The sequence below is a fragment of the Ptychodera flava genome, chromosome 13 (assembly GCF_041260155.1).
Source record: "Ptychodera flava strain L36383 chromosome 13, AS_Pfla_20210202, whole genome shotgun sequence".
Taxonomy (NCBI): Eukaryota; Metazoa; Hemichordata; class Enteropneusta; family Ptychoderidae; genus Ptychodera; species Ptychodera flava.
Window position 1 is genome coordinate 40411111 of NC_091940.1, and position 16134 is coordinate 40427244.

The window sequence follows — 16134 nt, forward strand, 5'->3', positions numbered from 1 at the left end:
CTTTAAAATTGGTGAATTTAACTAATGTGCCACCCCTGGCTTATGGCAGTTGAGCACAGACAGTGGTAGGTGTTAATGACCGATCTGACCCTGTAACCAATAGTCGGAAAGCTGTAGATACTGATCAAAGACTTATTTGGCACTTTGTCTGTTTGATCATAAAGTACATATTTTTGAAGCTATTTGTTTACAAAATAGGTACAATTTTGTCTTTATTGACTGCAGACTTTATTTTCTGAATTTAACGTATGAAATGTGGATCACTGAGGGATGTACGTTAGTGTTGACATGCTGCGTTGAGTGAGTTGTTCATTACTGTTCAAAGAGATCACTCTCATTCATGAGAGAATGCCCTAGTTTGGCAAAATAACCCATGATGCAAAGGTATTGGAAATAGGGGTTTGTGGCAGACTGTTAACATTCAGTTCACTTTATTCATAACTCACCTTCCACTCACACTGAATTCACTTAATCCACTGATACTGCTGATAGCTGATGACTTTCTTTGTTTTCTTCCTCCAAAGAATCGTTCCCATGGTGATTTGGACCTCACTGGAGAACTTGGCTGCGACTTGGATTTGTGGCCATGTCTATTATGGGCGTCTCCATTGGAATATGTAATGCTGCCATTGGATAGAGTAGGTGCTAACAGTGATGATGTGGGTGTAAGATAATCCACTCTGCCTGGTACAGGGAGACTATGGCGTTTGACAGCCAATACATGGGCGAGAGATGGTGGCACTAGGGTATCTGTCACACTCAAAGTATTGCATCTGTAAACATAGAAGTTACATAAATGTTGATCTTTAGTTTTCATAGTTAACAGAATATAAACATGCCTCAGACCTGTCTTTCAGTTCCAAGTTTGCTACCCTAAGATTGTGTGAAGAAAAACAATTGCAAACCTTTTGACTTTTAATACACGTCGAGTTGTTTGTTTGGCGTGAGCTTGGATGTTGCTCACTTTTAGAGAGATCATAGTGTAGTTTAATCAAAATCAAGATTGAGATGAAAAATGCCAGTAGTATTGTGTGGTGATCCAGGGAGTTATAAGGCATCATAAACCATACTGATAATTATGGGCTTCTACAAAAACAGCTAGCTCAAGATTTCCATATATTACCCTAAATTATTAGACACAAAACAAAGTTGATGACTCAGAGGCGAAATTTTCAATTATTTTTTTTTCATTAATATGTATTGCATTTTTCAAATTAGAAAAACATTCATTGGACTTGAATAATTGTCCATACGAAAATCTAATATGTTGGTACTACAGCCGACAATGATCTGGCACCTGTCAAAAGGTTTGTGATGTCGAGTTTTCTAAATTAGGAATATTTAACCTTCTATGGTGACCTATTAGAATTAATACCAAGTATTGAGCCTGCAAACTGGTGTCTGCAAATAATGTATGAGAACTGAAATCTACATTTTACCGAGAGAAGCTATCTGTAGATTTGTTATAGAACGGCTTGACTCTTAACATTTTGAAGCTAATACAGCTGATTGCCTGCTGGCTTTGTTATATCATCTTTGATCACTTTCATTGAAATGCTTGTGAATTGTAAAAGAAACCACGTGACAATTTCTTTATCTTTGCAATTGTTTACCAAAGACAGTAGACAATCTTGTCCAAGAGTTTCATTGAACTGATGCATTTGACATAAAAACCGTGGAATTTCTGAGCTTTGTAAATAATAATTAAGGTTGTCATGTATAAAGATGTATAATTATCTCATGTATGTTTTGTTAAATTTAAACAGTTTTTACTTTTCCAATCCCCCACCCCCACTATGGTATGTTGATTTACAGTTGAGGTAGATTCACTTTTTTAACTCATTTAGAAAAAGAATGATTCGTTTTTGGTTTTGTCGATTTTGAAATCACAATTTCAAATATTTCATAGTTGAATTGGTAAGCTATTTAAGTTTGAATTCTATCCAGTATGTTTAACTTTTGAAAAGTGGAAGACCACAACCACTTATATGGTTGAATCACAAGTTCTTTCAAGGTGTAAAAGAAGAGATTTTTTAATTTTGAAAATGGAAACAGTTTTACCTGTTCCTTTGTTTGACTGATGGAGAGAGGTGTCCATTCACAGGTGATGTATGTCCATTGGGAATGGGTGATAAAAATCCATTGGTGTCCACAGAACTAGAGAGACTGATACTGGAGCCAAGATGATTTGGTTTACTGCCTGGTGTTGGAACTGTGAGGGCGCTCTCTGGGGTTACTGGGATGTTCACAGAGACACTGTCTGCAAATCCACAAAGAGGAAAATATCATGTCAGTGAAAGAGTGTAAAGTAAATTTTGAATACTTTGTAAAGCTCAGGTGTAATATTTTTGTTGTTCACTTGTTATTTACATGTATTACAAAGCCTCGAAAGGGAAAGGAGAATTTATCCAAAGACTTTTTTGTCGGATATCATTCAAATGGAAATAAACAGGCCTATCTAATGCTAGCAGGCCATGATAGATGCATTATTCACACTAGGAAAATGAGATCGTATTTTTGAAGTTTTGAATCCTGGAACTCCCTATTTTGTGTTCATTATTTGGTTTTACCACAAAAGTAAACATTTTGAATAATACATGTACTAATAGTACCAGACCAATGAACTAAATTCTACAACAGTCTCACTGATCTTTGCCAGAATTAACTAGCTTTGGCGATACACAGTGGAGTCTCTACAGTCAATGCTTTGGACCACTTACAGCATGACATGTATTATGAAAGCTCTCCCTTCTTATGCACTTTAAATTCAATTCTCCCACGCTATAGTATAAGTATTTCATTATCTAAGTCTTAATCAATGCTTCACTTTGTGTGAAAACAGAACATTGTCAAATGAAACTTAAATTCATAACTTGATCTGATCACAAGTAATTTATCGGGCATATATTACTGCAATTGCCAACTCTGATTTCAACATCTAGGTCGCTTTCTGAAGGCCACAATTCTTTCATTACAATCATTAATATGCACCCTAATGCACACCTTAAAAATCAAAGTTTACAACTTTTGTCCATATTATTTTCAAAGTACGGTACTGGTATTTGAAATTTCACATCGTTGCCATATTTTCTGTGTAAACTTCATCAAAGAATTAATTTTTTCTGATTTCCATGATAAACAAAATGCCAAAATATATTTGCTGTACAGGCTTGAAATGAGTCTACTCTAGTGATACACCAGTAAAGAATTACTACTCTTTGATGAGGCAAAATTCTATACCAAGGTCCATTCTGCCACAATGACCTACTTAAGAAATTTGAGCTAAAAGAAAATCACAATATTTCAATGAAAACTAAAAATAAATAGTGCAAAAGTCAGCTGACTCTAATGTAATCAGATTCAACTGAGACCAGCCATTCCCAAGGACACCATTGACATAACATATCGTCAATGAGAATTTGATTATTTTGTTTCAACTGTGTTTAGCTGATTACCACTGATATAGTCACATGATTATCTCAAACATGCCCTTAATAATTGTATCAGAAAACAATACTGGTTAATTGTGACATTGTTCAAGTGTCATTAAAATTCATTCTCCTACCATTGACGTTTATAATCAACAATAACAGAACATATTTTTGTGAAACGGTGTAATAATGTAAGTGTAAGTCTTTTGAATGAGTTGTTTTCTGTGATGTTGCAGAAGATCATTAACATTCTAATATTTCCAATATTTTAAACTCTGTAGAACAGCATTTAGACTACAGATGACAGTGAATTCAAACAATTACAGAATCTGACACCAAACTGTTTTACTGTTCAAAAATTTACTAAACACATTGAAATCAAAGAGTGCATAGATTAAACATTCAACCACAGTAGCATACTTGACAGCCTAGTACTATTGGTATACTACAGCACCAGTATTACATGTACACACTTGCACTAGCACTGCTCATATACCATGGCAATAATACTACCTGTTCACTACAGCACTAGTACTACCAGTACACTACTGTACTACCGGTACATTACAGCACCAATATTACCTGCACACTTGTACTAGCACTGCTGATTCACTGCAGCAATAATACTACCTGTGCACTACAGCACACTACAGCACAAGTACTACCAGTAGCTCACTATGTACTTGTACTACCAGTACACTACCAGTATTACCTGCACACTTGCATTAGCTCTGCTCATATACTACCTGTACACTACAGTACACTACAGCACTAGTACTACCAGTAGCTCTACAGTATTTGTACTACCAGTACACTATACTACCAGTATTACCTGCACACTAGCATTAGCACTGCTCATATACTACCTGTACACTACAGTACACTACAGCACTAGTACTACCAGTAGCTCTACATGTACTTGTACTACCAGTACACTACCAGTATTACCTGCACACTTGCATTAGCACTGCTCATATACTACCTGTACACTACAGCACTAGTACTACCAGTAGCTCACTTCAGTACTTGTACTACCAGTATACTATACTACCAGTATTACCTGCACACTAGCACTGCTCATATACTACCTGTACACTACAGTACACTACAGCACTAGTACTACCAGTAGCTCACTATGTACTTGTACTACCAGTACACTACCAGTATTACCTGCACACTTGCATTAGCACTGCTCATATACTACCTGTACACTACAGTACGTACACTACAGCACTAGTACTACCAGTAGCTCTGTACTACCAGTACACTATACTACCAGTATTACCCCTGCACTAGCACTGCTCATATACTATGGCAATCTATACAGACGAAAGCATTTAGTAGCATTATCTACGTGGTAGCTCGAGTAGATACAATTATTGTGGTGTTTATAAGGCCCTGGTGTTGCATCTTAGATGTGATCAAGCAGTCTCAATAGCATCTTGAGCATATATGTATTTTTCTTGAGACAAAAAGGGTTGGGCCAAACCCAAATCCAGTAACACAAGACACAATGATATTGTTCATTTTAATTTCCCTCTGTTTGACAGTAATCATTATTCTAATAATTATGATAACATTTTCTCCCAGAAATCTTTTCATTTAATATTTTGATATCATCAAGAAATGTCTGGTAATATTCACTTCTACATCATTAAAGTGGTGGAATCCGCAAAAATATTAATATCATTCAGAATCACATTATTTCTTGTGTAAGTTATAGCAGTTTGAAATACGGTAGGCCAAATGGACAATTTTAATTAACTCACTTTTTAATTGCTGCTTTGATATCAAGTGACCATGCAAAATTGCAGTTCTAAAATGTGATGATTTGAAAATACATATGCTTACTACTAATACTACAATTACTGTTGACAATTTCCCTTTGCCCTGACTCTTAATAAAATTGAAATTACAACTGACAGTCAAGCTAAATGCTATTTAAATTGGCAGTCACCAAAATCAACTTTTAATTAATGAAAGAAAGACTCAGTGACACAAGATCGTGGCGTTGCAGAAATCTGGGGATGGACTCCACACAGACATCGTAGTGCACCTCCCCTGCGGTGGCAATTGCAGATTTGAGTGGCATCGAAGAGGGGTGACGTGGTGTCGGAGTGAAGCCTGCCAACACAGTGAGTTTGTCTGGCATTGCTAGCAGCCTGGCACATGAGGAGAGCCTGAATTCACTGGCTCAAGTCACATGACAGACCGCGTGGTACCATGACAGACCCAGCAGGCTCTGTGATGGCAACCCCCAAATTGGCGTAGCAACACACCGTCTGGGGCGTTCTATGCATGGACCCATAAACGATGAAGAGACTAGCCATTAAATAACAAGAATGGATGGAAATAAACAGCATGAACTACGTTAACTATGCAAGTAGCCAATGCAAGTAAACTTAGGACATTGATGCTCTGGTGTCCCTAATGCACACAAGAAGTGTTCGCAAGGTCAATGTTCATGCCCTGGCTGCACGTCCCTGACTACGGTCCAACACGGAGCAGCAAACATTGGTCATATGTGAATTGTAATGTGTATGAACGAATTCAAGCAAATCAACTGAGCTGAAAAAATGAAAAGGATGGCCAAAATATCGCATGCGATGCGACCAATATTGAAGGAACAGCTCGTAGGGTTGCAGTTGGCATTTAGATGTAAAGCTGGTAGGCATTGCTTCTCCATTTTCCTAGTGTCTTGATGAGCCACGTTGGTGGTTAGGCATCTACAGCTGTAGTAGCGGCACCACTCCTGAAGCTGTGGGTGGCAAAGTGTCTATCCCAGCTCTGCTGAGCAGGTCGCGATGATGGATAGTCGGGCGTGTCATGTGAGCCACGCTCCATTGTTAAAATGGAAGACTGGTGTCTCCGCTACAGCTGCATGGAAACGTCTATATTTAGTATAAGCCCGCACGGCACTAATTCCTGTATTTGTGGGTGCAATCCTGATGTGCTGTCCCCGCCTGTATGGGCCAGTCTTTGATGCCTTGAGTGAAATTTCTAGGTCTTCAGATATTGTCACACGGCAAGCCAGAAGTGTACATGCTTTGTCGAAGTCGCGGCTCCCTGCATGGTGCTGTGAATTCACTGACACGCAGGAAGCCGAAGAAAGCCATGGTAAAGGCTGACAAAGCATTAGCTTGTCGTGATTACATAAAGACGTGTGCGCTCGTATGGCTTCCTTTAGTCTCGCAAGTATGTCGATGGTAATGGGCAATCTGGTGCGTTTTTGGTCTCCTAAGCTCTGGTGTATATGCCTTGGATTGTACGTTGTAACTGTATGGTTGCTGATATCATCTTCGAAGCCCATTTCCGTGTGCAGACGAATTATAGCTGTGAGGTAGACCTTGATTGTGGTAAACTTGAGACCATTACGTGCAAGATAGGTGATGAAGAGAGTTGCCGACTGCAGCGTCACTGGGGTGGGTGTTAGGCTGCGTTCACAAAAAACAGTTAGGGGGGGGGGGGGGCTGGAGGAATTCAGGGGGGGATTCGAAAATTTTGGGGGTAGTGGAGGGGGGGACTTTAAAATTTTGCTCTACCTATAGGGGGGGGGACTTGAAAATTTTGGGTCCCTTTGAGTTTTACATTTTCCAATTCCAAGTTTTTGTAGGTAATTCAATGAAAAATGAATATCATTTTTTTATGTCATCAAAATGTTGTAATGTTAGTAATAATTTAACAAAATCTAGAACCATTTTGTCACATTTCATGACTTTTATCTCGAAAAAATCTAAACGTGTGATTTGTCGTAAAAAAACAAACTTGAGCCTCGTAACAGGGCAGAAGCTGCAACTGTTAATGATTTCTGCAATATTTCTATGCAATATAACAACTACAGTTTCTTGCTATCTCCCTACAGCATGCTCAAACACACAATATTTAGTTTGTCGACAAAGCCTGTATATATAAATATAAATATGTATTTGGTGATAATTTAATTGGAGTCCAGACTGACAGTCAGTTGTTAGTGATACAAATGCATGGTACACCTGTAGGCTGTGATAGCAAGCTGAATACGCCATGGACAATTCAACATGCTGTAGGAAGTGGAACAAGAACGCAGTTGTAAAACTGAACAAAAATATTGCCAAAATTATCAAAGTTAAACAGCCTACGGGTAGTGTCACTACCAAATACTACCCTGCTACTGCAGTGTCACTGTCACTGCATACCTGAACAGTGACAGAGACAGCTCTGATGTACATGGTAGTTGAAGAAGGTTTTGGGTCAAATGACACTCGTGACAGTGAAACTCACTTGTACACAAGATCAGGCCAGAGAGCAAGACATGGAAGAAAACATATAAGTGTTTGAATTCTGGCATATGAGAATAATCAAATATTAAAAAAAAAAAGATGGGGTCACCATGCTTGATTTTCTAAATTTTCACACTCTTATTATAAAATGATACAGAAGTAAAACTTTGAATAGTAAAGACTCGAAGAAAAAATATGTGACCAAATGGAATTATTTATTTTTTAACCAAATTTGCAATTATCACACCCAAAATTTCAGAGATTAAAACATTTATTTGATGGAATATTTTAACTTTCCGGTATTGTCAATTTTGAGTAGCATCTAATTCATATAGGTCTTGTAGTTTTGAAACAATTTTTTGGTAGGTCACTGTGCAATACGGCAATTAGCCAGAATTCACAATTTTCCTACTCTCTCATGATTGCATTTTGTGTGCTCTTCAACAGGAGCAATTGACCTGGCCAGAGTTGGATTAACTCAAGTTGGCTTTTAGACCAATACATCTAAAAAATTCACTGATGCATTTAAAGAACTTGCCTTGGGAATATGACTATACAAAGTGCTAATACAGGTAGTGTTGAACACCTGTGAGCAGAACGGCGCAATACATGTTATTTTCTTTCTGCGCTCACATCCTTTACAAATATATGCGGGCCTGTGATAGTTGGGGGGGGGGGGTACTTGAAAAATTTTGACCATATAGAGGGGGGGCATTTGAAAATTTTTTAGGGTACTCAGGGGGGGGATCTGAAAAAAAAAAAGATTTCAATCGAGATTCCTCCAGCCCCCCCCCCCACCCCCCTAATCGTTATTTGTTAACGCAGCCTTACTCCGTATGTGCGGCAGAACATAAGATTGTACCTTAGTTGGACCACCCTAGGTGGTTTCTTTTGAACCATAATTTACTTAAGGGGGGTCTTCATGACATCATATGATGAGTCTGGATTTGACCTTTCAGAAAACCTCAGTTTTCTCCTTTCCCTTGTAAGACTCTGTTTGCGAAAGTTTCCTTTGAAATTATGGTTTTTTACTATGAAACTGAGTAGCTGCAGTCCAAGTTTTGATTCAAGCAAAGTAGATAAAACTTTTGACAGACTCAATTTCGAACAGGACTCCTCACAGAGCTAGAGGCAAAGCCAAGCCTGACCTAAGTGTATTGTAGTATCAAACAGCAACAATTACCCTGTTCAGATTGACCACTTTGTGTCGGTGTAGTACCGGACCTGGGCTTGGGCCGACATAAAAAAACAATGTGGACATGCTGCGTTGGCCTTGGGCCGACACAGTTTGGTCCCGGTGAGAAGGGGGGGTTTCAGGGCCGACGCAGGGCCGACTCAAAATTTGGTCCGACGCAAATCGCCTGTGTGGACACGCTGCGTCGGCCCTGGTCCCAGTTGACCAGGCCTCCGCCATGGATCAAAGTTGAACTAGTCACCCTATTTGCACAAAACAAACGACGTTTGAAACTAAAATTTACACCTATAGAAAGTTTGCAATCCAGTCTACACATTTTAATATCATCCCATGTACGCAGAACTTCCCACCAACCTTTGTTCCGCAAACGAGACCATGTCATTCGATTCCACAGTGCACGTAATAGACTAGAGAGGCATGTCAAAAATGCCGTGCACTGGTTATTTCTCCACCGTGGTCTTATACATACCATATGCTCATCCAATAAATAGTGAAGATGTCTCCGATGATTAAAAGGGTGAGTGGTAGTCATATTTGCCCTTCTTGTGCGTAAAAACGCAGGAAAATCATGAACAGTAGAAACAGCGTGCCATTATTCAAATGCGCCATTTTGAACTTTGACAGGTCAGAGGTCACAAACAAAGGTAAAGTTACGTCGGCCCTAATTCTGGTACCGGTAAGTGCGGACGCGGACCAAATTTAATCCCAAAGGACAATTATTTTGTGTTGGCCCAAATTTCAGTTGGGTTGCCAATGTGAACTAAGTATATATTTGTTTTATTACCAGGGAATTTGTAACTTTGTAGAAAGGAGAGTAAATTGTTTCAATACATTGCAACTTTGTAAGAAAGAGGGTAAACTGTTTCAACATCTTACAACTTGTTATTGTATAGCTGTATAGCCTACACAGATTGTTTCATGGTGACCCACAAAGATTATTTCATAGGGACAGAACAAAAAAATTGCATCAAATGTCAAAATAACACAGGCTGGCTGAAACACTGTTGTACTACTGGTACAGTACAGCCCATACCATGGCATTTATGGGCTTGTACATCACAATTAATTACCATAACTTCTGCTCTATTCAGTATTCTCATTATGTTTTTATCTATTTTATTTTTGCAGAATACATCATGTCTATCTGTTTATCTATTATCTCCCTCATGCATTGCAGTATGTTAATCAGTTAAGATCATCTTAATTTCATAACTGCAGAAGATCATGCGAATTCATTACAAGCGACCTAACGGCCAATATAGCCCACTGTGTTCATGTATATAATAACTATTTTTGACACATGTTGATGAAGAAGGTGGAAATCTTTTTATAGCTGAGATTTCAGTGGCCAGACAAAAAATGGCAAACATAGCTGCAAAAATACACACATTAAGATCATCCCTAAGAACATGTCAACCAAAGCTATCAGATGAGTAGTTTTTTGAGACTCAAAGTTCAAACCAAAAATGGTAAAAATTGCCCAAAAAATACAAAATTGCAGATTTCATCATAATTTCAATATATCGTATTTAGTTCATCTGTACAAACCTGTATGCCAAATTTCAAAGCTATCAGACCAGTAATTTCTGAGAAACGCATTCTTTGACCAAAAATGGCAAAAATTGCCCCAAAATTACAAAATTGTAAATTTCATCATATTTTAATATATCACACTTTTTTCATACTTATCTGTAATACCAAATATAAAAGCTGTCAGACAAGCAGTTTTGATGAAACAAATTTTTTGACCAAAAATGACAAAAATTGTCTTAAAAATAAAAATTTTCATATTTCTGCACAACTTTGAGAAATCTGAAATAGATCATCCCTAGGGATCTATGTATTAAATATCAAAGCTATCTGACCTGTACTTTTGAAGAAATAGATTTTTAAAAATTTTTTTGACCAAATATGACAAAAATTGCCGAAAAAATACAAACATGCAAATTTCACAATGATGTGAAGAAATCTAACTGAAGTCACCCTAAGTAAACTGCATATCAAATTTCAAAGCAATCAGACATGGGGTTTCAGAGAAGAAGGATTTTTACCAAAAGCAGCAAAAACTGCCCCCAAAATCCAAATATGCAAATTTCACCACAATTTGAACAAACTCAAGTGAGGTCATCCCCAGATGAAATGTATATCAAATTTCAAAGCAATCGGACTTGCGGTTTCAGAGGAGAAGGCAATTGTTGATGGGCAGTGGAGGGACCTGTAGACAGACAGACAATGTACAACACAGAAAATCAGCCTATTTGATCGTTAAAGCTCCGCGTAACTGACAGCACAGCTAAAAATGTCATTGAAAATTTTGTCCTTTTAATACAGTTTCCATGGGTTAGTTCAAGGACTTTTGTTAAGCAATCACGCTGTTTGCTTCTGAGTTCACTTAGCTAAGATTAGCAGAGGCCATATGTGAGTGCTTGACTCACCTAATTGTATGTGACTTACCTCATATGAATAGTGAGGCTTACCTAATTGTGAGTACTAGACTAATTTAATGTGAGTACCCTAGTTAACTAATGTGGGTACATGGCTTACCTAATGTCAGTACTGGGGCTTACCTAATATGAGCACTACGACTTACCATGTGAGTACTATGGGACTTACCTAAGGTCTTCTTGATGTCTTCTTCGTCAAAGGTAAACACAGGGTTTGTGATTCCATTTGAGTTGGCACGGATATTTGAATCTACATTTGGAAGTGTTAGTCTGATGGTGGGTGTGGTAGCATCTTTATCATTCTGAACCAAACCAAGATTCTCCAGTTCAAGATGTTCTGGTTTCTTTGGCATTTTTCCAATCTAAAAAATCTGAAGCAAAATCAAAATGATTGACAATGTCATCATGTTGGTAGGTTCTAACTGAAAGGGCAATTCATGTATGGTGCAACTCATTAGAACCAAACACTGGAAATCAAAAATAGTATTCAGTTTCAAAGGCATTCAAGATATTTTCCTACTTCGGGTCCAAACAGGAAAAGTCAAAAACACATTGGATGCAGAAAGATTTTAAGTTTGATTTTCAGTTTTAAAGTTTTCTTGTTCCAGTACAATATGTTAAAATAATCATTTTAAAGTGAACATCTACCTTTCTAAACTTAACTTTTCTAATTTCTTGAAGTTCTCTCAGAGTTTGCACTCTAGAAGAGCTACTTAACATTCATAGCATGCTTGTCAACTATAACAGGAATGAAACACAGGATTGCACATTTTAAAAATACACAAGGCGTCAATGACACTGTAGCTCCCATCCTGGACTATTTAGTGTTTGTTCTCTGGTCAGATATTTGAACATGTGTGAAAGGGATAAAGTGCATGAAGTGAAAATACTTAAATGTAATGTACTGGAGATAGTGAAATATGTTTAATGTATTTATTCAGAATATAAAATGGAAAAAATACAGAATTAGATATATCGAATACTGTGATACAACCATTAACTCAACAAGTCATTTACAATGACATAGTCCCCACTTGTAATAGGAGTATTAGTCTTGATGGGGCAGGAAAATGTGGTCATTAAGAAGTATCACTGGAGTATATATGTTGAGATCTATGGGCACATAGGTCTATGTCGTTGTTCCCAATTTGAAACACATGAGGCATGTCTAAGTTATGGTTCTAAATCGGGAAAAAAGATCAGACCTCTAGCAGTATTGGCCAGCCAAGAAATACATATGCGCATTATAAATGAGGTACAAGATGTGACATCTTAAGGTCTAATATCCTATCAAAATTGGAGGGTATAGAACTTGTGGTTACTGAGATATGCATATATATGTATAATCAAGGTCAAAGGTCATCGAGGTCACATGACATTTTGAAAAAAAAAATTACATTGCTAATTAATCCCTATATGCCAAAAAATCAGATCTCTAGCTCTATTCGCTTGCCCAGAATTAGATGTGTACATAATTAATGAGGTAAAGCATGTGTTGTCATAAGGTCTCCCATCCTACTAAATACAAAGGACATAGCACTTGTGGTTACTTATTTATTGACATAAACATATATTTTAGGTAAAAGGTCATCGAGGTCACATGACATTTGGTCAACAAAATTTCTCTCCTACCAAAAATCAGACATCAAGCTCTATTGGCTTGCTCAGAATGAGATATGTGCATTATTATTGAGGTACAGTATGTGGTGTCATAAGGTGTCCAATCATACCAAATATGAAGGGTGTAGCACTTGTGGTTACTGAGTTATGGACAAATGTGTATATTTGAGGTCAAAGGTCACCGAGGTCACGTGACATTTTGTCAAAAAAATTGTATTGCTAAGTTATCCCTATATACCAAAAATCAGACCTCTCTATTGGCTCGCTCAAAATTACATATGCACATAATTAATGAGGTACAATATGTTGCGTCATAAGGTGTCCCATCATACCATACATGAAGGCTTTAGCACTTGTGGTTACTGAGTTATGGACAAATATGTATATTTGAGGTCAAAGGTCACTGAGGTCACGTGACATTTTGTCAAAAAAATTGTATTGCTAAGTTATCCCTATATACCAAAAATCAGACCTCTAGCTCTATTGGCTCGTTCAAAATTAGATATGCGCATAATTAATGAGGTACAATATGTGGCGTCATAAGGTGTCCCATCATACCATATATGAAGGGTGGTAGCACTTGTGGTTACTGAGTTATGGACAAATATGTATATTTGAGATCAAAGGTCATCAAGGTCACATGACATTTTGTCAAAATATCCGAGATATCTGCTTGAACGGATGGACTCACGGATGGACGCACATGACCCAATCTATAAGCCCACTGGACTTCATCCGTGGGGACTAAAAATTGTGTCACTGCATCCTTTTTGCAATATGAATACGATGAGAAACTAAATTTTTATTTTTCGTGGCCTTATACATGGGAGTCTATGGAGATCTGCCTTATACATGGGAGTCTATGGACGTGTAAACTAAAAATATGCAAATTTCACCACGATTAGCCCAAATTTGGGAAAGGTCACTCCTATGCACTTCCATACCAAGTTTCAAATCAATCAGACTTGTGGTTTCAGAGAAGAAGATTTTTTGACCAAAAATGGGAGAAAATTACAAAAAAATTCATGAAAAATAGCAAGTCCAAGATACTGACTCAAGATGTGCACAATCATTTCATGTCAGCCCAAATTACTTACATGCTAATTTTTCATGTAATCTGCTCAGTGGTTATTGAGTTTTTTCAATTTGACTGTTTTTTACATTTTTTCACTTAATTTGCATATTTTTGGCAATGACAACTTCATTTGAACAAAATCTCATCTACAGCCCATCATCCATGTACACACCAAATATCAAGATGAAATGTACAGCGGTTTTGGAGTTTTTGATGTTGACGGACAGACATACAGACATACAGACATACAGACATACAGACATACAGACATACAGACATACAGACATACAGACATACAGACATACATACATACAGACATTTCCCTAGCCTATAAGAATAGCTTCCATTGCCATATATACATATGGCTATGGGAGCTAAAAAGTACACAAGGCATCTAGTTCTAAATCAGCCTGCAGCAGGACACACACTTTTGACCATTCCTTGTAAATGTCCAGGGTCTCTCTATGGGTTTGTTAAAAGCCATAACAACAGTATGGTTTTAAATTGTATTATCACTTGTTTATAATGGCAAATGGAAATGGAAATAAAGTACAAAACACTTTTCTCTCAAAGTAAAATAACTATATTGTTAATGAAGGCATTTCATGCAGCAGGACAACATTGACTGAAAAATGTTTCTTTTACTGACATAAACAAGCACTCCATTTCTCCAAATAATTTATGCAAGCTCATTTAAAAATATTCTTGTGAACTCACAAAAAAGTTAAGAGGTATATTTCAATCAGATAACAAGAATGTCTAAATTTATGAGTAGCAGAAATTGCAATAGCTTCATGTCTAAAGCAAAGCACTGTAGAGCCATTTTCCTGGCAGGAATCATAATATGACGTACTGTATTCAGTAAAGAACTACGAACTTCCCCTTCCCAATATAAGGACAGTACAGAGAGAGAGAGAGAGAGAGAGAGAGAGAGAGAGAGAGAGAGAGAGACAGCAGCTACAGAGCTGAAAACACAGGCAGTCTCACTTGGTGTTGCTGTTTTTGAAAGGTATTACTATTAGTTATCAGCAAAGTAGTATACATATTTTTTACATGTAAGTATATACATTTTCAGCGTCAGGTTTTTTATATGAAGGCCTTATTTATATTCGTGTTATGACGAAGTTATGTAACTGACAGTGTGTGGTTCTGAATGTAAATTAAATGCCCCTATACCGTATAATTCAATTGGCACAGACGATTGTGTTACGTGTTATGTGATCCAGGTTTACACTTATAAATCTTAAAATTTAAGCATTTATTTGACACATGCGTGTAAGCTGATGAACATTCATTTTACAGCGACAAAGGGTATTTCTTGGCAATGAAAAACATTATCGGGAACATGGCAACGCTTGACTTTCCACATTCCGAAATTGTAAATCTATACAGTATACTGTACACGACGAACGAAATTACTAGTAATAGTATCACATCGAGGAGAATGGTGGTGCGCATTATGATAATAAATTATCTGGAATATAAAGTCTCGACTGAAAATTGCCGAGTTTCTTTCTCTATCATTTATTGTGAAGATGAAGCTACCTCCGATCGACTGGGAGAAATAATTATTTTACCCTTTTCGTATTATTCTATGACAATTTCGCATCTAGTTTTCTTACCTGCCTTTGTTCAAATTGTTGTTTCATCGGCGGATTATGCACTCATCAATTAAGTCTACAACGTAAACTGTTGAGGAATGTAAATATTGATGAAAACGTCAGTAAAAATCACATCACACAAGATCGCTATCCCGCATCGCCATATTGAGATGATTTTATATTATTGTGGCACTTTGATAATGAGCCTCGCTTTGGATTCTTACCTTTCTGAGGATATGATTTCGATGATAAACATTTTGACTGCGCATTTTCAGAAATCTTGACGCCCAACTAAGCTTCAACGAAAGGAAATGCTCGTAATATGAAAGCAACATCGCATGCCTGTAAACGTACGTACCCGGCCCAGCTGCGCATCACATGCGGGCTGCCTGCCGTCGCATGCATGAATGATGTACGAGATGGTGCTGTAATTTCATATCAAATATATTCACCACCTCTTATACACACGGCCGTACCCGGTGATCGGGTAATGGAATATCCCAACCTAT

The 16134-nt window shown here is 37.4% G+C and overlaps 1 protein-coding gene across 3 annotated transcripts in view; it reads right to left on the reverse strand.

Annotated features, from left to right (window-relative positions):
* LOC139148446 (cyclic nucleotide-gated channel beta-3-like) overlaps positions 1 to 16038 on the reverse strand; it is a 51697-nt gene extending 35659 nt beyond the window's left edge. Inside the window, exons 1-5 of one of the 3 annotated variants that reach the window (XM_070719904.1) lie at positions 15984 to 16038; positions 15647 to 15713; positions 11499 to 11700; positions 2062 to 2260; positions 447 to 773 (exon numbers count right to left, since the gene is read on the reverse strand). In XM_070719904.1, coding sequence (XP_070576005.1) covers positions 447 to 773; positions 2062 to 2260; positions 11499 to 11682 — 710 coding nt within the window. In that variant the 5' untranslated portion in view covers positions 11683 to 11700; positions 15647 to 15713; positions 15984 to 16038. The other 2 variants (XM_070719903.1, XM_070719905.1) reach the window with 2 other exon arrangements.
* Positions 16039 to 16134: the final 96 nt, after the last annotated feature.